The following is a 21,318-nucleotide window of genomic DNA, read 5'->3' as shown; positions in this document are numbered from 1 at the left end:
CAACCAGTAACTGGGTGAGGTCCGACATCTGCCGTAACAGACACCCTCCGAATGTATACGCAGGGACAAGCTACGGTCGACACCGTCCAAGGGCACGCCCGCGGGCTTGGGATTATTTTAGCCCTGATATCTGGATATAGGGAGCATGATTAGGAGCCTGAGCTGGCATCTGAAGAAGAGATGCTGCTTAGAGCTGAAATCCTCCGTTCCGGCGGGAGAACTGTGGCATCAGGGTGGAGGAGGTGGACTTGAACTCACCCCTCCCGGTCCCGCACATCATAGCCCAGCGCCACGGAGCCTGGCCGGGCGCTAACAGGACAGCCTTAGAAGCAAGAGATCAAAACGGCCAGTGCCCGTGGGGAACGGGAGCCCTGACGTGCTCAGCAAAGAGGTATGGGGGCAGCCGGCCTGGAAAGCGGTGTGCTCAGCAGCACCAGTCAAAATCCTGAGAGAGATTTCTACCATTTGGTCTAGTAAACCAACTCCTGGGAGTCTCTTCTCAGGTAAGAGACACAGCGAAGACTCATGTGCGGGACACCAAGGACTGTGCTGCTTTAAACTGTCTGCAGAAGGAAGACGGGCCTGAGATCAGTGGACTGCGAGCAAGCAGGCTGCCTGCTACAACGCGGGTGGGCCTCGCCCAATCAGGCGAAGGCTAGAACAAAAAGACCCGCCTTCCCCCACAAGAGGGGATTCTCCAGAAGATGCCTGCAGACTTCATCTGCACCATCGGCTCCCCTGGGTCTCCAGCGCAGACCTACAGGGTAGATTTCAGACTTGCCAGCCCCCATCATCACATAAGCCAATTCCTTATAATAAATCTCTTCAGGGGCGCCTGGGTGGCTCAGTCGGTTAAGCGTCTGCCTTCGGCTCAGGTCATGATCCCGGGGTCCTGGGATCGAGCCCCGCATCGGGCTCCCTGCTCAGTGGAGAGTATGCTTCTCCCTCTGCCCCTCACTCTGCTCCTGCTCTCTCTAATAAACAAACAAAATCTTTAAAAAAATAAATCTCTTTGTATGTATATATATGTGTGTACTTGTGTGTTATCTGTATATATACTTACATAACTTTGCAATGTATTTAACATTTTACACTTAATTGTATGTACTTGATAACACACACACGCCCTATCAGTTCTGCTTCCTGGAGAACGCGGACTAAAACAAGAACAGACACAATAATTCTCTCAGAGAACGTTATCAGAACATTGAGGGAGGCCTAAATCAGCTGCAAGGGCACTATTCCTGGGAAGAAAGACGCCCTTACCTTCTCTAGCTCTGTCTTGTGCACTGGAGAGATCGAGGGGGGAGGACCTTCTAAATCCGCCGGCCCGCTGCAGCCGCTGTAGACGTCTCGGATCACCTACAAGAAGTGCAGACATGCTTGAGGGCTCTCGGAGGCCGAAGCCGGCATGAACCGGCAGGCATATGGTGTGGTGGGAAAATCTGTGGGCTCAAAAGCACCTGGTTTAAATCCCAAGATGCCAGGTGCTCCTTCATTCACTAGCTCACGCGTTCACTCACCAAATGTCTCTCCGATCCCGGTACTGACACAGGTTTTAGGATACAGGGAGAACACAACACCTCGCTTTCATGGGGCCTGCGTTCCAGTGTAAGTTAGATATCACGGTGAACAGTACCACCCAAGCACGAAGGTAAAGTAAGACAGCAGTAAGTGCTACAAAGACCGGAAGGTTGTGTTTAAGGAACAGGGAATGGCTAATTGACAGGATCAAGAGGCCTCACTGGGATGACAGGTAGGCTGGGAGCCAAATGTCCAGAAGGATGCAGCCACATGAGGAACCAGTGGAAAAGGCTTCCAGGCAGAGGGGACAGCTGGTGCAAAGGCCCTGTGGTGGACGTGAAGTGTTTAAGGATACCACCTGGTGCCGTGGGGCAGGAGGCAGGGGCAGGCCACCAGGGAGGGTCACATAGGCCCGGTGAGCAGCTCGAGCCCTGGAGCGACAGGAGTGACTTTCTGGGAGGTGGTACAGTGCAGAAGCCAGGAGCACGGGCTGCAGAGCTCTACCGCCTGGACTTTCACCCCGGTCTTCACCTTGGGCAAATTTAATTAACTGCTCTATGCTCCAGTCCTCCCGCCTGCAGAGCAGACGCAGTGGTCCTACCTGTGGGACGTACGTGGCCTGAGACAGTGCCTGAGACGTGGGGGGCACGCCACTGTCAGAAGCCGCAGACAGCACTGGCGCCGTTGAGGGAGGACAGCAGACAAGAACTAGAAGGAAAGGAGTCAGGCCGTCCTGTACTGGCCCGGGGGACAGAGGGGGGCAGTGAGGGCTGGGGCAACAGCAGGAGGGAGCGAACCAGCGGCATGCGGAGGATTCCGGAGAAGAATAGGCGGAGCAGGAGGGAAGCACCACCTCCTAGGCAGCTGGGTGCTGCCATTCAGAAGGAGGAGGCAGACAGAAGCAGCGGGAGGGGGAGAGGCAAGGCAGGTGAGTGCGGAGCAAAGCAAGCTTCCAGGCAGGGCTGGAACTAAACTAGGCAGTCAGGGGAGAAGAGGCTCGCTCACAGCCCAGGAGGGGCTGAGTCCTCACGTGCCCTATACAGAGGGAGGGCAGAGAGAGCAGAACGCAGGTCCAGGACAAGGACCAGAGCCGGTCGGTACGTGGAGCAGAGCCAAAGGGGAGAGGCCAGTGCAGGAATGAGCCAGAATGGCCCAGGAAGTGGGGGCAAACCAGGAGGGTGCAGCTCCCAGGAGCAGAGAGGAGGAGGGAGAAGCAGTGCAACAGCGCAGGGGCACTTCTGAGAAGCCCCTCTGCTGCAGGGGAGGGGTGGGGGGGTGGGGGTGACTGGAGGGGCTCCCGGAGAGATGAGCAGAGGAGGAATTTCCAGAGGCGGCAGGGGGTGGGATCTGGAGAAGGCCAGGGTGTTTGGTGGCGGGAGTCTGAGGACGCTCCTGTCTGGCCTGTTCTGCCTCCTCAGTGAAAGGCGAGGCCAGAACATCAGCGGCTGGTTCAAAGCCCCAACCCTGCTGAGCCTCCGTTTCCTCACCAGCAAAGGAAGGGGTGTCCGGATGACCTGTCCTGCTATGTCAGGATGGTGACATCCGGAGAAAATGAGACCCTCTATGCAAAGTGCCTAAGCCAACACCTGGCATGTACAGCTGCTCTGGTCCCCAACACCGTCTACACTGAGGGTCCTCACCACTGATGCCGAGGGCTCAGAAACGATCCCGCCCTAGACTGACAGGTGTGGGGGGTCCACGGCACGTAGGTAGTGATCCTTGGCCCTGCTGGTGCTCACAGCGCCCCCAAGGTCACCCACTGTCCCCACTGTCCCCACTGAGCTCCTGCCCTGAGCAGGAGTGGTTCTGATCACTGGGGATGTGCAGTGAACAGGACAGAGTGGGATCCGGGTCGGTGGAGTGTGCATGCTAGCAAGGGAGGAGTTAGGCAGTTCCTTTAAAATGTCTTCTCTTCTTATTGGAACGAAGCTGCGTCCAACCCTTGCGTCTTCGGGGCAGAACTGAAATGCTGAAGTCCCAAGTACCTGGGTAGCAGCTCTGCAATACGATCTCGGCAGACGTGCCCAAAGTCACTGGCTGGCGCCGCTGTTGGGATTAACGCCAGGAACTGACGGGAGCCCAGGACGGTGTTTGCAGCCATTTTGCTGCTCAGCTGTTTTATGAAAAAGCTACAGAGCAAAGTCCACATTTGAGACTAAAACAGGACAAAGGGAAAAGAAAGAAAAGCCCACAGAGCTTGCTGCCACGTTGTTCTCCCTGTCGATCCTGAGGAGGGAAAGCGTCATCAGAGTGACATCCACCCAGTGACCTGGGCCTTCCGGACGCCTGAGTCTCTGTCCACGCCGACTCCGCTCCTGTTGCTCTGTGTCCGGCCCCTATTCCCACGCCTCCCCCATGGCGTTATCAGATCTTTAGGTGATGAGGCAAACTCTTATTTGATCTAAGGACAAGAGTCTGTCTTTTCTCTAGGGAAAGAGGACGACACAGGGAATCTCCTGGCCTCTTGTGTTGAACAGAAATGGGGTTTCAACCCTAATTCTACGGCCTCCTGCACAGGTGAGGCTGAGCGATGCAGACTTGGGCCTGACGTCCTCGTCCAGAACACGCACAAAACAAGGCCTCTGGGCCACAGTGGAAAGCAGGATCATGAAACGTGAGGGGTCCAGCCCAGCTTCTCCCAGAGCAGGCACGAAGCACGCGTGCGCCCCTTTCCTGTGACGACAGCCTTAAACAGAGAACGCATCACACGACAATCACGCAAAGGAACCAGAAACTTATAAGCCCCTCATCTCGCACCAGAAGGCTGAACCTCACAAAACATAACCTGCAGAAACCTCTCTCTGGCAAAGCTTTTCTTCAAAAAGCAGCTGTCCTCTTTCCTTCTTTCTTTTTTCAAGGGTGGGCGAGTCATGTGAACCGGGGCTTCAGGGATGGATTGGGCTCGCTGGGTGGGGCTTGTCCTGCAAGCCTCAGCCTCTGTCTCGTGTGCCCTGGAAGAGGGCTCTGTCCCCCAGGCGGTGCACGGCTCGGCTCCCTCTGCCCTTGGCCGCAGCCGGCCACGTGATCCTCATGTGCCCTATACGCCCACCGGTCTCTTTCTTCTCTTCGGCTGGGCTTGCTTTCAGAGACAGGGATACGCCTTGCTTATGTGGGCATTCCCAAAGTCTAGCACATAACAGCAACCTAAACAGTGTGATTAAAGAGAAAAAGGAGGGAACAAGGAATCAAACTGGACTTGACATTTTCTCCAGGAAAGAAAGATGAATGAAGGAATGAAATCCAGAGCGAAAGAAACCAGGCCAACACATCAAATAAGTAAAGCCTCAGCACAACTTTCCCCCAGTCCTCTGCATCAATTTCTGAAATCCTTGAAGGAAAAAAAGTGAAAAAAGGAAAAAAGAGCATGCAGCTAAGAGCCATGCCTGCGGCACCTGGGCAAACTTCCTCGCCCTCTCCTGGTCACTGGAATATCTCCTTCTCTCTCCCCTGTTCCACATCAGTGCCCGATCTGCCCGCAAACAGAGGTTCAAGGAATGGCGGACTCCCTGAAGTGGCCAGATGAGGTGACCTGGCCATCGAAGCGAAGCCGCGTCCTCGACTTCCCTGAGAAGTCTTCCCTAATAAACCCAACCCATGTATCTGTGCGCTTAGAATTCTGTACACAGATAAAGGATACATTTTGTTCTCTACGGATGTCCCCCCGCCTGACCTTCAACTCCTTACGCAGAGGGCAGTGTCTCCCACGGTACTTAGGGAAGAGACGGGCATTCGGCAGCCCACAGAGACCCAGACACACCTGGGGCCAGGCTGGGGCTTATCCCTGCCATCCCCACAGTGGGGGACAATTTCTCTTCCCCCAGACTGAGCCATAATGACATCCCGGGCACAGAGAAAGGCATTGTTGAAAACATCGAGGAGTGTAAGCCCGTCTTTACTTCCATGCGTTTCATCCACCAGCTGGTTGGATTATTTCAGGTGACTTTCATGAACTGTCTTTCTCCTTTCATCTTTATTCATTGCCAAATTGCCCCCACTGAGTTAATTTGGAAGTAATCAATAAAGGGTTTATCACCCAAATTCTTTGAATAGCTGCAAATGAAGATTCTGTATTTATATATAATGTGTGTGTGTGTGTGTGTGTATATATATACATATATATTAAAGAGCCGTGTTCCATGAGAAGCTCAACGTGTATTTAAGAGAACTGGATCCAAATTCGGAATCACAAATCCTTCAAAAAACAAATTGTTATATATTCTGTGGTATTTTTGTTTGCTTTTTAACTTGAGCCCTCGTTGCCAGAAACACAATCTCTGCACATTTTTTAAGGAAACCTGACCACTCCGTTTCTGGGAATATTGGCTGTTGTCTTCTGACTAACCCCTACAAAATGGCTCATGTTTTCAGCATCTGTACACACACACACACACACACGCACACACACACACACACACACACACACACACACACACGCACACGCACACACGCATGTGCGTGCACACACGGAGTCAGTTAATTTTGGCAAGAGCTGCTGGTAATGGAAGTTGCAGACCGAAGGAAGAGCAACAAATCCGGCCGTGATTCTTGAAGAAGCGTGGGTCCGGTCAGGTGCCAGCCACACACAGCCCTCCTGCTCTCCACGCCGGACAAAGGCCGTGACTCACTTTGAAGATTGTTAGCTCTTACATTAAAGCCACACTTATAACGGGATAACAGCAGTTTATATTAACAAAGACTTGGCCCCTGTTTTACGAAACAGTTCATGTTAGATAGTTGTTCTAGGGTTTTTACAAAAGGAATCCTATGGGGTGATATTAATAAACCACTAATATTCCAACAGTTTATTATAGTTCTAACAGCACATTTGTGTAACTTTCTCATTCTGCCTTTCTGATAATTCTGTTCAGTAGTATTTCCATCCGATAAATGGGAAAGAGTTTGCTGACCCCAAACATCCTGATGAGTTAGAAGCCTTCCAGGACTCTCTTCCAGATTTCTAGACCCTTCATTCACTGTCCGTCACTGCAGCACGCTATCACCAAGATAAATAAGGGCTGTCCCTCTGATGACAGTAGTTCTTTAATTTGGAAAAAAAAAATCTACTTCAATCATAAAGATGTGGGCTTGACAAGATGACATAACAGGCCATGATGACAGCATGGACTTATTTGACAGAAAACTGTCATTTCAAAGCTTTAAATCATTTGGAAAAAAATAGAACACAGTTAGAAGGCACAGGCTGGCTGATTCCAAGCCTCTCTGTAAAGCTGCAGCCACCAGACGATGTGGCGTTGGCACGGCCATGTAGACGCAGACTCGTGAAGCAGACAGGGGCCCAGAGATGGACTCACATGTGTTTGACTGATGGATTTCCAATCAAGGCAATTCGGGTCATCAATGGGACTGAACCAATTGACTACCCATATGGAAGAAAATCAATTTTGACCCCTCCATTCCATCCTATACACAAAACCAATTGTATGAATCAGAGACCTGTCCATGAAGACAGAGCCATAAAGATCTGGAAGAAGACACAGGTGCTATCTTGGTGAATGGAATATGATAAGGTTTTACGGACAGAAGGCAAAAAGCATTGACTATAAAAGCAAAGACTGATGTAATGGATCTCAGAATTAACAATTTTGTCTCATCAAAAGGCACTCTGAAGGAAGATAATTCATCTGTGGATTAATCAGAGTCATTCTCGGAGGCAAAAAACTCTGACATAAACAGGGACATTTCATATTCTTGAAAAGGTTCCAACTACCAGTAAGGTATCGCCATTTAAACTCTGTATGCAACCAATAACAAAGCCTCAAAACAAATTGAACAAGAACTGACAGAAATAGAAAGACAGATAAATCCATAATCAAAGAGGTAGATACGACCACATCTCTCCCTTCGATTAGCTGACAAAATGAATTAGTAGAAGATCTCAAGATGACAGGTAATAACTGTGATCTGATAAACCCGCGTAGACATGTGCACTGAGCAACTGCAACATGCATGACCCTCGGTGTGCACAGGAGCATTTACCCACCCTGACTACATGTTGAGCAACAAGTCAAGTCTACAACTCCCTGTGATGTGAAATCATATCAAGTTCTGACTATGGTGAATTTAAACTAGAAACTAAAGGCAAATATATTATTTTTAAAAACCTGAATATTTGGAAAGTGAGCAATATATCCCAAATGAACCATTAGTCAAAAAAAGAATCACAACAGATTCTAGGAAATATTTTGAACTGAATGACAATAAAAACACAAACATCAGAACTTACAGGACACAGCTAAGGTTGTGCTCAGGGGCAATGGATAGCTTTTTTTTTTTTTTTTAAAGATTTATTTATTTATTTGAGAGAGAGAGAATGAGAGAGAGCGAGCACATGAGAGGGGGGAGGGTCAGAGGGAGAAGCAGACCCCCTGCTGAGCAGGAGCCCGATGCGGGACTCGATCCAGGGACTCCAGGATCATGACCTGAGCCGAAGGCAGTCGCTCAACCAACTGAGCCACCCAGGCGCCCCGGCAATGGATAGCTTTAAATGGATGTGTGTTTATAAGAAAAGGACTAAGAAACAATTATCTAAGCATAAACTCCAAGAAGTTGGCATAATTACAACAAATTAAGCCAAAAGAAAGTAGGAGTGAAGAGGAGAACTGAGAATAGAACACGACAGTACTACAGATAAAAACCAAGGGCCTAAATTCGGCTTTTTGAGAGAACTAGTACAGTGGGTGTACGTCTGGCAGGAACGCTGATGAAGTAAAGAAGGACAGGTGTCTCCATTCTGGTGACTGTGTACTCTTATACTTTAGGTCGGTATAATTAAAAACTCAGAGCAGTTTTTCAATCAGAGGATGAGGACGCAAAGAAACCTGGACACGCTATGTCCGCACAGGGGAAGAGCCCTTTGCAGGAAAGAAGTGACCAGGCTGCCTCCTGGCTGGCAGGGTGGCGGGAGGCAGGGGTGCCCACCGCAGAGGGTGGGGAACAAATCAGCCACATTGTAGGGGCGTACGCGGCCTGGCGTAATGGTTGAAACTTCAAGGAGCCTCAGTGACACCACGAGCCTACGCCCACCCGCCAAGCCCTTCCCCAGCGCCCTGAGGGCACACAGCAGGCGTCCTTGTGGTCCTGGTCCAGGAGGGTGGGAGGCCGTGCTGTGGACACCCCTAGCTCTGGCCCCTAACCCATCCCACTGTCATCTTGGTTTTCAAAGTGATTTCAGCCGGAGCTTGCGAGTTTATTGAGACCTAGAAGTGGTAGCATAGTGATAACAAGAACCAAATAACACAGTGAAGCGGCTTATGCTTACATATGTGCTCACTGCGTGCTAGGTGCTCTTCTAAATGTTTCTATCTTATTACTTTACCCTCATGACAAGTCAGAGAGGCAGGCACCATTATGACCCTCCCTCCCATTGCACAGAGGAGAAAACAGAGGCACAGAGGAGCTAAGTAGCTCATTCAAGACCATAGGAAATGCAAATTCAACCAGAGGGAGACCCGCCCTTCCCCATCACACTGGCGAGCTCCCCACAGCTTGCTGACCTACGGCAGGCGAGGCTGTGGGGGAAAGGCACTCTGACACGTCGCTGGTGGGAGGCTGAGCTGGCGGACCTCCCGTGCGGAGTGACGTGGCTGTGCATCAAAATCACAAGCGCCTACAACCTTCATGCAAGCAAACAGCCTCTCTGGGAAGTCAGGCCACACACTAGCAAGTGTGAGATGATATATGCACAGGGCTGATTGTTACAGAGCTGTCTGCAAACCCAATATCCATGAATCAGAGAATATTTTTAAAATTATGGTCTATTTAAACAATGAAATGGTATGTCCTGTAAAAAAAAAAAAGCAGAAGGAAAGGCTCCATTCTCTAAATTGGAAAAATCTGCAAGACACTTTGTTTAGGTGTAAAAAGCAAGAGGCGGAACACCACATCTTGTCTATGGGGGTGGGAATTAAAATCTGCATTTCTCCTTGCCTGCATATATATATGTATAATCTCGGAAAGAACACTTACAAAATGCTTGCTCTCGTATGTTGCTGGAGGACGTATAATAGCACAAGCAAGCCTGGGAAGCCATTTGTCAAGATCTAGTTGTGTTGAAAATGCGCACGTACTGAAGTCAGCCATGCCAGAGAAGCCATGACACCCGAGACCAAGGGACATGCATGAGGACGCTCACTGAAGCGTTCCAGGACAGCGAAGGGGGATGGGCATCAACCCCAGAGCAGACATAAAACAGTGAGTGGAAAATGCGAGGGGCAGGATACGTGCAGTCTGAAGCCATGTACATGGGCATTTTTAAACATAAAAAAAAAAAATCACTTCTGACTTATAAGTACATACATAAGCGAAAAAAAGTATCTTTAAAGCATACCTCGATGATAATATTCAGGATAAAAGTTACCTTTGAGGAGGGAGAGAGAGTTAGTAGGGGAGGCCTGTTCCAGTTCTAGCTGCAGCATTTGAGGTCTTGAACAAGGAGATATGGGGCAAAAAGGAAAAGGAAGAGATTCTTAGAATCTTCATGAGTCTGAGTCACTGGGAGTCTATGTTTCTTAAGTTTCTAGGTGATACCGATAAGACAGCCCATCTAATAACAGCACTGAGAAAACACGACACCAGACCCTCTCCGGTCTCTGCTGGTTTTAAAGAAAGAAAATTCTCTGACTGACTGAAACTAGTTTTGTCTCTGTCATTTCCAATCAAGACTTCCTAGCTTCTCACGTGTTACGTGGGAATTACACGTAACAGGAGCAAAGCACAAACATCAAACCGAGAAATTAATCAATTCAAACTCTTTAGAAGAAGGTAACTTACCGTGTATTATTTACTTCCCTTTTAAGAAATATCAGCAAATGCTAAAAAAAAAATCCTTGCAGTTAAGCTTCTGGTGACAAATACAGTCATCGCTGTATAATTAGTACAATTAGCTGAGCTCCTCTGATGTGCATCTCACATCTGGAGAAACAGGATGTGAGACCATTCCGTTCCATCACTGCCTGACATCTTGGAAAGGTTTTCTAAGTGTCTACTTGCGAGCTGCACGGTCAGCTCAGTGCCACGTCCCAGGGAGACCGGAGAAGCCAGCGATGCTTCCAGCAGCTTCATGCGGAGCGAGTCATGAAGAAGGGACAGGGGAAAGAGGAAGCCCAGGGCTCAGGGCGGCCCTTCTTGCTTCTCCGCTAGGGAACAGGGGAACCCGAGAGTGCAGGACAGACACAGCTCACCCCGCGTGGGACCAGGCCAAGAAAACAGAATCACAATGGAGGCTCCTTACTTCTTTCATCCTTTTTCCCTCCTTCCTGAAGGGAGGGTGCTGGGACCAAGCAAGTAGGAATGAAGGGAAAACGGCCAAGTGCCAGGCGGCCCGGCACAGGAAGGCGGAATGCGAAGGGGAAAAATACGAGGTCGGCTCCTGGCTCTGGCACCCGCCGGCCACTGTGTCACCCACCTCCCTGGGACTCGGCCTCTCGCCTGTACGGTGACGCTGTTCACGCGAACACCTTCCTCAGGCGGCCGTTCTGTGCCCTAGGACATAATGATGGTGGAAAAGCATTTTGTAAACGTGAAGGGGCTTCGAAGAAATCGCTAACAGAGGTGGTGGGTGGGCAGCATACTCAAGTTGTGTGTGGGAGCCAAGCACACGGAGCGGCAGGAGGTCCTGCACACAGGACTCCCAGGAAGAAGACAAATGCTCTGTTCAGTCTCTCCTGGGGCAGCCACGGGAAAAGCCACGTGCGCCTTCTGACCGGCGGACGGACGCGAGGGTGGTATACTCTCCGGGGGGGGCAGAGGGCAGTGTGGCTCAAGGTGGAACGGACACCGGCATGTTGTAGAGCCACTGTTAGGGAAGGCCTCCTGGGGTCCTCCCAGCCCTCCCACCCCGTCTTCCAAAGCAGGTACCGGCAGGCAATGAGGGACTAGATGGTCCAGACTCACCTTCCTGAGGAAGACCGTCAGGAAGGCCAGAGAAAACAGACACAGCTTCTTCCTACAGCAGGAAGGAGCTATGATCGCCGTGAGGACTGGGCCACAATGCGGAGGAAGATGGAAACGTGGAGAGGTAGGCCAGCAGCGGGGATGGCTTCGGCCTCCCCGAGACCAGACAGCGCCTCTGCGGCTCTGGAGGGCTGGGAGTCAGACGCTGGAGTGCACGGCACGCCAAAGACGAGGTCTCTGGCAAAACCCCCACAGTTCAGCTGGGGAATCCCAAGGAACAGATCTCGGAGTAACAGTGCAATGAATATAAACCTGCCCTTGAATGAATCGCAGGCTGAATTCAAGTTACCTGGGTGGCTCTGAAAAAAATCTCAAGCCCTGAAATTATAAACAGATTTTGGAGAGCTAATGCCCTCCATACGCATGGCAGAGGCAAGTGAAAATGCTCTCCCATAGAGGAAAGCACTGGGCCAGGAATCAAATTATTTCTACAGGGACAACTGGATCCCTGCAAGAAAAAAGAATGAAATGGGACCCCTATCTCATGCTACAGGCAATGATGAAATCAAAGTGGACCACAGATGAAATTTAAGGCCTGACTTCATAAAATGATCAGAAGAAAACATAGGCGTACCTCTTCGGGACCTTGGAATAAGCAATGGTTTCTTAGATATGGCCTGAAAGCGATAAAAAGTAAGGAAGTACTGATATATTTTACAACACGGATGAACCTGGGAAACACGCCAAATCAAAGCAGCCTGTCACAGAAGGACACAGCGTGTTTATACGAAATGTCGAACACAGGCAACTATAGGAACAGAAAACGAAGTAGTGCTTGCCTGGGGCTGGGGGTGAGGCTGGGGCGGGGGCGGGGGCGGGGCTGCTCAATGGTGCGCACGGAGTTTCTCCTCGGGGAGATGAAGATGCTCTGAAAGTAGGTTATGGTGAATAGACTCACAGCCGCTGAATCATTATTTAAAAGGGCGAACTGTACGGTATATGACTGATACTTCAATAAAAGCTGTTATATAAAAATTACTGAATTAATTTTTTTTCCCCACGTAGAAGGAGCAGCGTAATCATCAGAGAGCCCGGCACGCGGGAAGGACAAAATGACAGGAACAAGAACATCAACGGATGAGGTGGCCAGGTCCTCACGCCACCCAAACCGCAGTCCAACAACCAAGCCTGTTACCTGCTTGTTGTGGAGATAAGTGACAAACACTTCTACGGGAAATTTAACACTTGTAAAAACTGGCATTCCCAGGTTGAAAAAGAAATGAGTAGAAATACTAGAAGTCCATAACCAACATTCAGAACCCAGGGAATGGGGACAAATTTAACAGCAGATCTGGCATAGCCGGAAAGAGAAAGAGTGGGCCAGAAATTAACAAGAAAACATTAACCAGATTAGGGAGAAAAAAAAAGGATACTAAGATATAAAGAGAAGATAAATAGAATATAGTGAAAACTACTAAGATATAAAGAGAAGATAAATAGAATATAGTGAAAACGTCTAACATATATTTAAACATAGTTGGGGGGGAATGAGACAAAGTTATATTTTTAAGAGAAATGGCTGAAAATTAGTTTTCTAAAACTTAGAAAGATGACAATCCACAGATTTAGAATCCCAGCAAATTCCAAGCAGAATAAATAGAAAAGAATCCACCTCCAGACACATGAAAAAAAAAAAAAAATCAAAGGAATCAAAGGAAAAGAGAAAGTAGTGAAACAGCCTGCAATCTTGAGGCCCACTGCCTTCTGAAGACCAGGGCTGGAGTGATTAGCTGCAAAGCAATCAGAACACTCTGCTCGCAAAGACAAAACTGCCCGGGTTCATCCCGTTTCGCCTACGCCTGAGAAACAGACAAACTGAACTAAACACAGGTCTGGGAGAGAGGCCTGGCCATGTAAAGGGCTCAGAGGCCAGGCGAGTGCCTCACCTTCAGCCACTGCTCGGCCTGCTCCTTGCTCTGGACTGCAAGAACCAGCGGGTCTGTGCCTTGCTGGGTGATTTTCAGCTCGTGCTTCTTCTTCTTGCTGTCCTTCGGGGTGTATGTGATGTTGCAGCCTTGGAGGGGCAGCTCCATCTGGGGCTGCTGGTCCTTGGAGCTTTTGTAACACTGCATTTAACACGAGAAAGCAGAGTTAGGTTGAAGAGGGTTCGAGGAGAGACACGGATACAGCTCTGGCAGGACGGAAAGGCCAGCACCTGCGAGGCTCCGAGGTCTCTCGAAGACCCTGGCGGGTGGGTCTGCAGACGCACACGCGTCACCTGCGTGGGGCGCACTCCACACGACATGTCACCCCCACGTATGTGAAAATACGTCTACTCTTTAGTTCGGCAAAGTTTACTGAGCATCGATGACATGACTCAGCAGGAAACAGAAACTCCCTCCTCTGATGGGGATCATGGACCAGCGGAGCTTCCTCACTAAGTCACATGAACGTGATATATTAGATTTGCTGAAAAGCACAGCCCTCACGTGGGAAATCATTTGGATGCCTTCTTCTACAGCCTATGTCATTTGGTATCTGCCGGTCTCATCTCTATCCCCTTTCCGAGGACAGACGAAGGACTGCATCAAGAGTATACACAGCAACACGTCCTAGGCAACGTGTCTGCAAAGGTTTGCTTTCCAGTTGAGTATGGGATCCAAAACTCAACGCTACTCCATTTACACAGCAGATGCCCCCTCTAAAGAGTTCGGTGCCATGGCAAACACTCAGATTTAGTTCACATCACCGGTGCTTCATCTGCATCTGTGAAATCTAGATCAAATCTTGTCCAAATCTTGTCTCCCCTCTCTCCTTGGGTCTAATCCTATGACTTGGGACCAAAAGCACACATCTTCATGGGAATGGACAGTCTGAGGGTGCAGACATCTGGGTCCTGGCTCTGCTACGAATTTAATCTGGCTCCTGGGAAGTCTCTCCAGCTTGCTGAGCCTGTTTCCTCATTTGTAAAATGAACTATTGCTGTGATCATCATGACTTTATTGAGTCACACTAAATGATTAGTTACACCTGCTACCAAGTACGGAATGTCAACATCCGTAGGTGTTTCACACTTTCACTGTGCCGTCGCCACAGTTGTCCATTTTGCAGATGAGGAAACTGAGGCTCAATCGGTTATGTGGCTTGCCCAAAGTCAGACGTGTGAAAAGCAGTCGCCCCCAGCCCAGAGGGTTTGAGCGCACAGCCGGCTCTCTCCACTGGGCGCCATCTACTGAGGAGGGAGGGAAGGAAGAGACGCCTGTTTTCAGAGGTGACTTCCAGAGTCCTCTCCTATTTTAAAGTTCCAAAACCTGGGCTCCTGAGTGCCACATGAACATATCCACGTTTTACAAAAATCCAAGTGATGGTTGCCCTGTCTGAAATGGAAGGAAAAAACACACACCAAAACCAACTAACCCCAGATTGCTATGAACATTCACCGTTTGGCAGTTTTTTGGATTCTCAGTAAGTGCAAGAAAAAAACAGAATAGGAAAAAAGGAAACAGCACAGTGGATGGAGTAAGACAGGAAATGCCTCAAAATGGGTCTGTCACCAGCCCTACATTAAAGTGCAGGCTGAACATCCTTGCCTTCGGACTCCGCGGGGAGTGGACTCTCAGACAGAGGGGGCAGCATGCGCCCTGAGAGCCAGGCCTGCAGGAGAGAGGCGCATGAAGAAGCTGAGCTGCTGGCCTCGGGGGAGCCCATGCATCTCTGGAGCTGGAAGGCGCTGGCAGGGTTGTCCTGATGCAGACCCCGGGTGAGGGAGTGTGACCTGGGCGAACTGTCCTGATGGGTGTTCTGGCCCATCACTGTGTCCACCGCAGGACCGCCTGGGCCTGGAAGGGCACAGACGCCAGACGCGTACCCAAAAAGCCTCGGATGGTGGTGCCCACGGGAAGACAGGCTGGGAACACGTAGGCAAGAGCCTGGCTTTTGGTTTTCCGTTTACAGTTTTCTGTGCTGTTCAAATTTGGAAAGCATTTATTTTTTTAACACTGTTAATTTTTTCTCAGTGTTAACGGGTCATCTGGGCAACTGGATCTTTGGGGATTTTTGAAAGAAAAAAGCTTCATAATAAAAATAATTAACTTTGATTCTGCATTTTATCAAAGACAGTGTTTTCACATGGTTTTCCATTAATTTCTTCTGAAATGTTTACCACTACTCTAAATGATAGGTGTTTTCATCCTGGTTTTGAAGACAGGATTCCCAGAAATCAGGAAGGAGATGGAAGGAATGAGAGGGGCGGGGCGGGGAGAGGGTGGAGGAGGACTGTGGGGGAGGGGGTAGGGGAGGGACGCTGATCCCACCACAAACCCACAGGTTTCCTGCCCCGTTCCAGAACTCCTCTTGTACCTGAGAGCCCACTGCAGGTTGTTACAGCATTTCCATAACACACCCACATCTTGCAGCCATTATGTCAGACTGTAAATAAGGACCACATTAGTCCTTTTCATCTTTTTTTTTCTCATTCTTTACTTTAAAATTCTCCCATGGCATCATTTTTTGGAATATTCTAAATTTGGGAGATTTTCAGGCCACACATGTGGAAAAAATATGTATTCTCACTGTTTAAAAAATTTTTTTTTGAAAACCATTAATTTAAAACATCCTAAGACTCTAGTAAAAGAACATTCCCATAACTCACAGATGAAAGAATAGGGTTACCTGCTCCACTAAAGAGGGATACACAGAATCATAAACTCTCCTGGGTCTGTTTTAATGATATCATTCCATGATTTTCCCCCCAAAGTTAGCTTGAAGGAAAAACAACATGCAGAAATGCGCTCTGAAATTCATCATCCCAATAATCAACCAGGGTTTCTAAAGCAGGCAGGACTGAAGGAGGAGGGAGGAGGGAGCATCACACGTGCTCAAGGGCTCCGGCTTCCTAACGGGGTCCCTTGTGGGAAGGACAGCACAGCAGAAGGCCCGCCTGTCCCTGCACCCCGCGGCTCTGCTACTTAGTCCATCTTCCTATTCAGCCCCTCGGATTAAACAAAAAAAGAATCTGTCTCTAGCTTTCCAAAAGAATTTCCTTTCCTGGACACTCTTCTCCCCAGCCGCGGCTGGCCTGCCCGCCCCACTCGATGACCTGGCTTTGAGGAATTCACTGACTCACTACAAATGAGAAAATCCATCCTGCGACTTCTGGCAAGTTAAGGCCTGTGCATTTCCACCACCACTGCAGACACTGGCCCGGGATGGGAAGGACTCTGCCTGCTGGTCACTGCGGGGCCCAAAACCAAGGGCATTCAAGGCTCAGCAGGCACCTGCGCTCACCGCTCGGGCACCTGGCCGCGGGGAGCTCCGTGTCAGGCCGCGCTGAGGCCGGAGCGCCTCCCCTGCCCACCAGCGGATGCCCGCCCTGCCTGAGTGTCGGTGCCACCCATGAGGCTGCCGGCAGATCCCACCGACCACACAAGCACAACCCGCCCCCCACGCGTTACCAGCAGCTTGGTGTCCTTGACGACACACAGTAGCTTGCTCCACTGCCCGAAGCGCTTCTTCCTCAGCAGGAAGGCACAGATCTTGGCGTCCTTCACCAGGTCCATGGAGGCCTCCTCGGACGGCCACTGGTGCCGTGTCTTCTTGCCCTTTCCGTCCTCCTCCTCCTCATCGTACGACTCGTAAGAGCTACTCATTGCATCCGAGTCATAATCTGTCAGAAGTAAGGAAAGAAGTAAAGGTAAAGGGCCTGCCTACACACACCTGACCTGGAAGCCTACCTGTGGGCTCAGGAGCGCGTTCGTTGTACCAGGAAGGGGCCTCTGCGTTTGGGGTGCTGGGGAAACGGTAATTAGTAAAGACTGGGGAAAAATAACCATGACAGGCAGTTCAAAGTAACGCCAAGTTCTAACTGAAGTGTCTTAGAATTTTCTCTGTGAGAACCAGTCCTCGACTGTTCAGTGAGCGCTGGGCTATCTGCAGACCCCACATCATCGGAACCTGGCCACGCCACGGCCAGCTGAGGGGACCCCAGCCAATGGGCTGCCGCCGAAGGGTGCAGCTCTCCCATGCCACACCTCTAGGTCAAGGTCCTCTCAGGTCTGCAAGGTCCTGCCTGCGCACGTTGGCATACGCAGGCCCTCGCTAACGTTCCCGGCCCAGCCCAAGGCCTCCCTCTCCTCAGGGGTTCCAGAGAGGCATTTACACCCTCCTTCTCTTTCTACAAGGCAGGCACAATTCGTATCAGATTGTCTCCAGTCTCCGGAATGCAGCACATTCTCTCTCACTGCTGGGGCTCTGCGCATGCTGTCCTCCCACACAGGCTTCCTGCTCATCCCACTCAACCTCCTGCCTTTGCCTGAATAAGTGCTCTTGCCTATCAGGGTTCAATTTATGGACACCGCCTCCATGACGCCCTCCTTGAATCACCAAAGCTGGTGGCTGTGGACTTGTGTGCCCCCTAATTCACCCCAGTGAGACTGTATTTGGAGACGGGACTTCTAGGAGGTAACGATGGTTAAGTGGGGTTATATGAGTGGGGTCCTAATTCGATAGGACCGGTGTCTTTATGGGAAGAGGGAGAGAGAGATGTTGCTCTCTGTCCACCACGTGAGGACACGGGGAGAAGGTGGCTGTGTGTGAGCCAGGAAGAGGCCCTCGCCACAATCTGACCGGGCCAGCACCCAGCTCGTGGATGTCCCGCCTCCAGAACGGTAAGGAAGGGTCTGGTGTTTTGCCACCAGTCTGGCACTTTGCTATGGCAGCCTGTGCCAAGGCACAGGATGAAATGCCACTCGTCTGCTTCCACACCACCCCACACAGCCTGCCCCACTGTGCTGTCATGGCCGTGTGTCCGTGAGCCTCCTGCATCGGGCCGGAAGCCCCCCGAGGAAGTGAGACCATCCCAGCCCATAACAACGTACCCGGCGCGGGGCAAGAACAAAGACCTGCAGGAGGGCAGGCTGCTCGGCGAAGCCGGGCTCTACCTGCAAAGCGCTCTGGCTGAGGGCTGGCACAGTCAGACGTTCCAGCAACACCAGGGGCTGCCCATGATATTAATTTCATCCCCGTTGGATGATACGCTCCTTGAGACGGGGTCTGACTCATCTCTGCCTCCTCCTCAACCCCCAGTCGCATCAGGAACACACTCACTTCTCAAGACAGGGATGAGCGATGAAGACCTATGTGATGCGTGACCGAGAAGGGGAAAGCACGGCTGAAGCCGCCGGCTACACAATGGAGTAGAGACACGGCAATGGCAGACCTCACGCAGAACGGAATTCACCTTCCTCACTCCCTGGGAACCGGAGTATGATCCATACGGTAGTCACGCCTACATTTCCATGACGTCAGGAAGAATCATTACTAAGAGGGGGGACGGAGGACTAGGGCTCAGGTTGAGTTTTCAATCATGACGAAGCAGTGTGGGACGGGTTTTCAGCAAGAGCCGAAGCGGACAGACAGCACTGTGAACGGGCGGAGCCCTGGGGCGTGGGCTGGTGGCCAGGAGGTCCCTGCAGAGGGCTGCCCAGGACGTGCCCAGAAGACCGTGTTGGGGGCCAACTCCAGGCCTGGGAAAGGCCCGGCCTGGACTGCCGTGGACAGTGCACGAGACGGAACCGTCCATTCCTGCGTGTGCTCCGATACACAGCCGACCACCCGCAGAGCCCACATCCCCCCACCCGCACACGCACACACCGCCGCCACCCCGTTTTACGGGCTACTTAAAGTCAGTTCTAATTAGAGTCAGATAAAACGATCTGTTCAGTTCTCTGATGGCAGGAACCACACCTCTAGCGCTCAGCGCTCACTGGTGGCTAAGTGGATGTGACGCTGAGGGCACAGACAGGGAACCTCTCAGCCGCTGGAGAAGCTCTCCCAGCCTGTGCTGAGGGGCCGACACGGACCAGGGAGTGCGGTGTAGGCCGCGGGAGATGGGCTGCAGGGGCCAGCACACATGGGACAGGGAACACTCCAGATAACACTTGATCTAGATCTTTCGTGAGTCATTGCCAACCAGACAGTAAAGTCTAGAGGAACACAATGAGCAAAAGCACTGAAAAACATCAAACATTTAGAGAACACAGTGGATCTTTTCATTTTCCAGTAGCATTTTGGTGCTTGCCACAGATGCTAAGTTAGTGGTTACATCTGTGGGGAGGGGACTGTGACAAGGAAGCGGCCCGCGGGGGGCTTCCAGGGCGGACGTGTTCTATTCCTGACCAGATGGTGCTTACATAGATGCTCCACGTTATAAGTCAGTAAGTCTACGTTCATATTTTGAGTACTTTTTGGTAAATACATTACGTTTCACAATAAAAGGGTTTTAAAAGTTTAGCGTGGCTAGAATGTAGCTCACGTGGTGGGAAGAGGCAGGCGGCCAGACTTCAAGAGCGCATGCCACTCGGAGACCCAGTGCAATCTAAGGTCTCAGAAGGGCGATGTGCAAACTCAGATTTTCATTTTAGGAAGGTTTTGAAGGACCATGAATCCCTCGGTGCTTAGCTTATTTTCTAGAGCATCGAATCCAGTAAACATTTAGCTAACAGATGAGCAAAAGCATTAATAAACAGTTGTAAATGGAAGAAATACCTTTGATTTCATTCATTCAGCACGTATTTATTGAGGGCTTACTATGAGTTGGGCAATCTTTTTCACGCTTACACAGCTGGCCTGGAACACAGGTTTGAACTGCACGGGTCCACTTAGAAGCAGATTTCTTTTCAATAAATACAGGACAGTATTTAACTGCCTTAATAACATTTTCGTTTCTCTAGTTTGTTTTACTGTAAGAATACGGTGCAGGATACACAGGACATATAAAGGATGTGTCAACAGACTGTGTCATCAGTAAGCTTCCAGTCGGCAGGAGGCGATTAGTAGCTAGGGTTTTGCAGAGTCCAAGCGACACGTGGATTTCTGACTGTGCGGGGCGTCAGTGCCCCGACCCCGTGGTGCTCCAGGGCCAGCCGTACTTCGATGCCAGGTGCCACCGATAAAGTTGTGAAAAGACCAGGCCTGCTTCACCTTCACAAAGGCCTTTGACACCCGCGCTCTCGCGGGTCCTCTCAGCCAGAGACAAGCGTGCGTCAGTACGGTGGTCCCGCCTTATCCGCGGTTCCACTTTCCGCGGATTCAGTTACTTGCAGTCAACGGGTGTCCAGAAACAGGAGATCCTCCTGCTAACGTAACATCAGGACAGCAGCGGTACCCTGACGTTGCGTCACACGCCCACGCCACTCACCCTGGCATCTCCTCAAGCGGGCCCTTTACCATGTTACGTCATCGCAGGAAGAAGGGTGAGTGCGGGACAGTAAGACGTTTTGAACGAGCGAGGCCACCAGTGCGTCCCTCGACTCTGCTACTTTTGTGACAGTGTATTGTTACACGTGTTCTACTGTGGCCCATATTCTCCTGTGCCTCACTTAGAAATTCTACTTCATCCCAAGGTGTGTGAATAGGGAGAAACACGGCACATAGGGGTTGGGCACTGTGCACAGCTTCTGGCATCCACTGGGGGTCCTGGAACGTCTCCCCGAGGAGGAGGAGGAGGATGGCTGACAGAGCCCCTGGCATGTCCTAGCATCCCGTGTAGACGTCTACACTTCTTACAGAACAAGGAAGCAAAGCAAAGAGCCAGCAAGAGATCTGTGTGGATGTGTGTGTTTATGGGATGTTGCTGGTTTGGAAACGTTCTTCACACCAGACACTTTTCTGCGGGCAGTTCTGACGGAACTGAAGAACATTCCAATAAATGATGACTTTCAACTATAAAACGTTACAACGTGTATTTTAGACATATACCCTTCCCCACGAAATCACAACTTGCATTTCAACCAATTGACCTTGAGGAGGGAGAGGATGAGGAGAGAGGGCAATCAGAAAACTGAAAATAACATGAAATGTAGGTCGGAACCCAAAGCCCCAACA

At 50.5% G+C, this 21,318-nt stretch overlaps 1 protein-coding gene across 4 annotated transcripts in view; it reads right to left on the bottom strand.

Annotated features, from left to right (window-relative positions):
- Positions 1-21,318, bottom strand: part of AFAP1 (actin filament associated protein 1) — a 141,043-nt gene that overhangs the window by 40,526 nt on the left and 79,199 nt on the right. For all 4 annotated transcript variants that reach the window (XM_078068343.1, XM_078068346.1, XM_078068345.1 and 1 more), the window contains 3 exons: positions 16,890-17,101; positions 13,383-13,562; positions 1,267-1,362 (listed from right to left, as the gene is read on the bottom strand). In XM_078068343.1, the coding sequence (XP_077924469.1) occupies positions 1,267-1,362; positions 13,383-13,562; positions 16,890-17,101 (488 nt within the window). The remainder of the gene's footprint in view (positions 1-1,266; positions 1,363-13,382; positions 13,563-16,889; positions 17,102-21,318) is intronic.

The sequence above is a fragment of the Halichoerus grypus genome, chromosome 3 (assembly GCF_964656455.1).
Source record: "Halichoerus grypus chromosome 3, mHalGry1.hap1.1, whole genome shotgun sequence".
NCBI lineage: Eukaryota > Metazoa > Chordata > Mammalia > Carnivora > Phocidae > Halichoerus > Halichoerus grypus.
Note: the sequence above shows the minus strand (reverse complement) of the source record. Positions and strands in the feature narration are given on the sequence as shown.